Raw genomic sequence first — 6,108 nt, 5'->3', positions numbered from 1 at the left:
TTTGTACAATAAATTAGCCGAAAATAGGCAATTACAAAGAAGCCTTAAACTAAAGCTAGCCGCTATGTTAGCATTTGAGCAACATTCAAGGCCGGAAGTCGCAAAGCTGGTAGCAGCTAGCTAATGTAGCTTACTCAAGACAGCAGAGTTCGACGTAAAAGGCTCTGCCAGAAGCAATTAGCAAACAAAAACAGAGAACAAAAGCATTGAGCTAAAACAACATGGGATTTGTCTTGCCTTAGCTGGGAAGTTTAACACCTGGAAGTGATTTTAAGTGAACCAAAGGTCAGCAACTACAAATGTATGTGCTCTTTCGGCATTCGGTGAGTTATTTACACCATTTAGTCCGAAATTGTATTTACTAATTGTTAAATTAATATTTTTTGTCGCCCTCTGGTGGCAACTGTACAGCGGAAAGAACACGAAACAAGAACACAACTTCATTGAATTTTAGTAAATAAATTGTCAAGTAAAAAAAAAAAACTCAAAGTGGGCTGGCTCAGAGTGGAGGACAGAGTAAAACAACTTGCACTGAGCCTAGTAGTCTATAAAATTCGCTACACCTCCCTGATACCGAAGTACATGTCAAACTACTTCCATAACGTAAATGACCGCCATAACCACAACACCAGGGAGAGCTCCACAAACCAGGTTAAACCTAGATTCCGAACTAACAAAGGTCTTAACTCATTCTCCTTCTATGCCACATCAATATGGAATGCACTCCCAACAGGTGTAAAAGAAAGTGCATCTCTATCCTCCTTCAAAACCTCACCAACACCTCCAGGCAACTACAACCCTAAACTAACACCCTCCCCGGATTGCAATTAATCAAATGTAAATAATCATGTGTATATACTTGTTCTTATGCTTTCTGAGCTCACTATGTTCACTGCTCTCTGTACATATCCTACCAAGTCAGACCTACACTGTTACAATGTCCATTTCTCAGATGATATTTTCGGGCCTCGAGTCTAGCATTAAAAGATTACAGATGGTACAAAATGCGGCTGCTAGACTTTTGACAAAAACAAGAAAGTTTGATCATATTACGCCTATACTGGCTCACTTGCACTGGCTTCCTGTGCACCTAAGATGCGACTTTAAGGTTTTACTACTTACATATAAAATACTACACGGTCAAGCTCCTGCCTATCTTGACGATTGTATTGTACCATAAGTCCCGGCAAGAAATCTGCGTTCAAAGAACTCCGGCTTATTAGTGATTCCCAGAGCCAAAAAAAAGTCTGCGGGCTTTAGAGCGTTTTCTATTCGGGCTCCAATACTATGGAATGCCCTCCCGGTAAAAGTTAGAGATGCTACCTCAGTAGAAGCATTTAAGTCTCATCTTAAAACTCATTTGTATACTCTAGCCTTTAAATAGACTCCCTTTTTAGACCAGTTGATCTGCCGTTTCTTTTCTACTCTGCTCCCAACCCGGGGTGGACCGCTAGCCTGTCCATCAGATGGGGACATCTCTACGCTACTGACCCGTCTCCACTCGGGATGGTTCCTGCTGGCCCCACTACGGACTGGACTTTCGCTGATGTGTTGGACTTTCACAATATTATGTCAGACCCAATCGACATCCATTGCTTCCGGTCTCCCCTAGAGGGTGGGGGTTACCCACATATGCGGTCCTCTCCAAGGTTTGTCATAGTCATTCACATTGACGTCCCACTGGGGTGAGTTTTCCTTGCCCGTATGTGGGCTCTGTACCGAGGATGTCGTTGTGGCTTGTACAGCCCTTTGAGACACTTGTGATTTAGGGCTATATAAATAAACATTGATTGATTGATATTATTGTTGATGACTGAAATATGCTGATAGCAACCTAACCTAACCCCCCCCCCCCCCCCGCCCCAACCCCCTCCACATCCAACCCCACGGATTGTAAATAATTGAATGTATATACTCTGATAATTACAAGTTGAAAAACTTATTCGGGTGTTACCATTTAGTGGTCAATTGTACGGAATATGTCCTGTACTGTGCAATCTACTAATAAAAGTCTCAATCAATCAATCAAAAAAACCTGCATGCTAAGTAGAACATTGTCTTTTTTATTTTATTCCATACAATTAGTCATGTTTGGCACCCTACTTGAGGCAAAAATAGTTACAAAAAAACATTTCAGCTTTCTGCAACTCAGCAGTTAAATGTTTATCTTAACTGGGCTTTTAGGGAGAACTAGAACGTCCTCATTGGATATTTAGAGTGTAAAGCCTGGGATATGCTGCTGCGTCGAGGCCAAAGAGTACAATAAAATCGGTTTGCTCCTCCTGCAAAGCTTGTTGTGCACATTGTAAAGAATGTATTTGCTTGGCTTGTACTAGATGACTTCCTGGGTGAACAGTGTATGACTCATTCAGAGCGGGTCCAGCCCACTTTCTGATTTCAGATCAACATTTACATTAAAAGTGACTGTTGAAATACAATGATTAGTCTCAGCTCCAATTACACTCTCGGATTCTCTTTATTTGCCATTGTTCTGTCACCACCAAGGAAGCTAAAAAGCTAATAAAATGGTTCAACAAGCAATAAAGTTTCAGAGAATTGCACATCACGCGTTAAACCCAGACAAAGAGTTATAAAAAATTGTGTTAAAGGGAAAGGCGCAGTGATTCAAGCATAACCCAGGCTTTACTCATTAAAGACTGTTGTAGTACACTGAGTGGAATAGCCACTAGATGCTACAAGCTAGTGCACTTAGAATAGCCACTTGACACATTCATCTACTTGCTAGCCCGCTTCCAGACAAGCCGGGACATCCGTCAGTCGCTAAAGGACGACTCGCTATCCGAAGTGTTGGCATCCGCGTCCTGCTCTTCCAGGTTCTTTCCCCCTCCGTCGGGCACTGGGGCGTCTGGCTTGTCCAACAAGTCTGGGTCCAAACCTTCCAGGGTCATTTTATTCCTGATGGCCATCACTGGAACTCCCTGCCGACAGCAGCACATCAATGAAAACACACAACAAGGTATTTATTGTCCTCTGAGAGAAGGCACTCACCACTTGAACCATCTTCAGATATCTGGCATAGCGAGGATCCTTGGCGACCGTCATGACGTTCACCTCTTTTGTCACATCCTCAGGAGCGCTGTGAGGAGCCTATAACAAGGAAGACGGAAACTGGATAAAGGAGATGTACACATTACAGGGTTTTTGCAGGTATCAGCAAATCTAATGTAATGCTTTTTAATGCCACTTACCGTATTTTTCGGACTATAAGGCGCACTTAAAACCCTTTCATTTTCTCAACACTCGACAGTGCGCCTCATAACCCGGTGCGCTTAATGTACGGTATAATTCTGGTTGTGCTTACTGACCTCGAAGCTACTTTATTTGGTACATGGTGTAATGATAAGTGTGACCAGTAGATGGCAGTCATACATAAGATATACATGTAGACTGCAATATGATGACAGTAAACAACACCAAAATTTTAAATGTTCCATTGAGAATGTACAACATTACACACTGCGCTCAAAAATCTGTCAAAATGTTTTTAGTACGACTTTGGTAAGCTATGAAGCCGCACCGCTTGATGGATTGTCGGCGCATTAAACATACGAGTATTACTATGGTGTGTGTATAAAGACCGCAAAATGGCACCTATTAGCAGACATATTACCTGGCGTTTTGTTTCGCAATATTATGCAAAACCAACTTTTCTTACTTTCTGGTACATGCTGGTGTGTATTTGGGATCTGCATAAGTCCTGAAAATGTGTGCGCGTCCGCCATTGTAGTCCGTGCCGAAGCCATAAGCTTCTTCTTTTTCTATATCTTCTTATGTGGCATTCATCTTCCGCTGTTGCCATTTCTAATATAAACTAGTGTAAAGTTCTTACTTATATCTGTCAGTAGACTAGCTATCACAGCGCTAAAAACTGTGGTGGGTTTACATAATTCACCCACGGAACTTTAGTTATTAGAGGGTTCCGGTCGTACGGTTTTTCACAGGACACATTTCCTGCGTTGATGTTGCATTATATTGAGCTACGGATGAGAAGATGCTGCTCCGTTATTGATTTAAGTAAAGTCTGAACGGCATTTAAACAGTTAGCTCCAACTTTTGACACTTCTTCGACTCCTGCCCTTGCACGCTACACGGCTACAACAAAGATGACGTGGAGAAGACGCTGTCGAAGGTGAGCCACGTAAATAAGACCGCCCACAAAACGGTGCAACCTGAAGAGACGCTCAGAAAGCGACTTGAAAATGGTCTGTAAAACATAATCTATGCAACACTTGCACAAAAAAAACACCATTACATGTTTTGTGGACTAAAAGATAGTGTTTTAAATTTAGAAAAAAATCATATGACCCCTTTAATGTGCCTTATGTGTGGAAAAAAAAGACCTAAATAGACCCGCTCATCGGCAGTGCAGCCCTATGGTCCAAAAAATACGGTAAATTAAATCCCCATGTCCTCCTGCATATACCGGTAGTTATTATACTGTATATAGTCAAGCGCTTACAACTGTCTGTATAGTCAAAATTGTAAGCATTTAACAATGGTAATATTGAACAGTTTACATGAACTGTTACTTTCTGGTGAATTAGAATTGGCTCACAAGACTGTCTAATCTAAAAATGTGTTTTGTTTTTTCCTGTAGTGGTAGCAGCAGCTGCCAGCTGTTGTAGCGTCGTAGCGACAGAAGTTGCTTTGTTGGTCCCGCCAAAGAATTGTGGCACCATTAACTGCTGCCTGCCTTTAAATGCCGACTTGTGATTAGCTGATGTTTATTCTTCATGTCTCTGGACATGGAGTTGAGGTTTGTGCTTTTTAATGCCATTTAACACATTTAATAACGTTTAATGCTTTTTAATAACCCGCGGAAACCCTGCATTTGTACAAAACTGTCTGTACCTCTGGAGGTGGAAGCGTCACAGCTGGTGGACCGTCTGTCTGACTGGGAGCACTGGTTCCGTTGGTCTGGACAGGTTGGGAATGTCCCACTGCATCTATGGTGACGTCCTCCAGGCCAGGGATGGAGGACAGCTGCTCAAGAGCGTGAAGATATTCAATCAGAGAGGAGTTGATGGCTACGAAGAAAAAAACCAAGAACCAACCTTGGCCTCCAAAATGCACAGCGTGGTTTCTATCTGCTGGATGCGTAGGGAAATGTTGGCAAGTTTCTGTGGCAAAAGTTCAACATGTGAGCTGACAAATGTGACCCGGACCAGGTGAGTAGAATACAAACCTCCTCACACACTGTAGAGAAGTTGTTGAGGAAGCGAACAGTGTGAACGATGAATTGGTTGAGAAAAGCAACAATTCTTCTCTGCTGAATGGCAGGAACCTAAAGGGAATGAATACACATGTAGATCACACACCAGCCAACACTTACCAAGAATTGATTAACTTGGACCCCGACTTAAACAAGTTGAAAAACTTATTCGAGTGTATATACTTGTTCTTATGCTTTCTGAGCGCACTATGTTCACTGCTCGCTGTACATATCCTACCAAGTCAGACCTACACTGTTTCAATGTCCATTTCTCAGATGATATAATTGTTGATGACTGAAGTGCTGATATCAACCAAACCAAACCCAACCCCCTCCACATCCCAACCCCCGGATTGTAAATAATGTCAATAATTCAATGTATATACTCTAATGATTAACTTGTGTGATGACTGTATTATGATGATAGTATATATTTGTACCATGAATTGATTAACGTGGACCCCGACTTAAACAAGTAGAAAAACTTATTCGGGTGTTACCATTTAGTGGTCAATTGTACGGAATATGTACTGTGCTGTGCAATCTACTAATAAAAGTTTAAATCAATCAATCAATCAATAGAATTCTTAGTTACTGCTGACAATGTACAAACACAGCCTAGCAATAGCATCTCAGATTTGCCCTGCTAGCTGTTTACATTTATTTCCCGGCTAAGCCAACCTTGGTTAGATCAACTCCAGAGCCCACGATCGGAAGTCCGTCCTCGTCCATAGCTCTTCTTTAATCCCGACAAGCCACAAACTTAAATGCAACGTATTTAATGCTACATACAGTACGAAGGGGGGGAAATAACTGTACACTGGTGACTCTTTCATGTGACTCGAGGCTGTATTATCGCGTGACTTGTGACGCAA

At 41.9% G+C, this 6,108-nt stretch overlaps 1 protein-coding gene across 1 annotated transcript; it reads right to left on the bottom strand.

Annotated features, from left to right (window-relative positions):
- Nucleotides 1-1,949: 1,949 nt before the first annotated feature.
- washc3 (WASH complex subunit 3) lies at nucleotides 1,950-6,087 on the bottom strand. Its single transcript, XM_062066815.1, has 6 exons — nucleotides 5,915-6,087; nucleotides 5,207-5,305; nucleotides 5,076-5,141; nucleotides 4,873-5,004; nucleotides 3,010-3,108; nucleotides 1,950-2,939 (listed from the first exon to the last, which is right to left on the bottom strand). The coding sequence occupies exons 1-6, from the start codon at nucleotides 5,963-5,965 to the stop codon at nucleotides 2,775-2,777; spliced, it is 612 nt and encodes a 203-aa protein (XP_061922799.1). The 5' UTR covers nucleotides 5,966-6,087; the 3' UTR covers nucleotides 1,950-2,774.
- Nucleotides 6,088-6,108: the final 21 nt, after the last annotated feature.

This window comes from Entelurus aequoreus, linkage group LG12 (genome assembly GCF_033978785.1).
Source record: "Entelurus aequoreus isolate RoL-2023_Sb linkage group LG12, RoL_Eaeq_v1.1, whole genome shotgun sequence".
Taxonomy (NCBI): Eukaryota; Metazoa; Chordata; class Actinopteri; order Syngnathiformes; family Syngnathidae; genus Entelurus; species Entelurus aequoreus.
The sequence above is the reverse complement of the archived record's forward strand: the minus strand, read 5'-3'. Positions and strand labels throughout refer to the sequence as shown.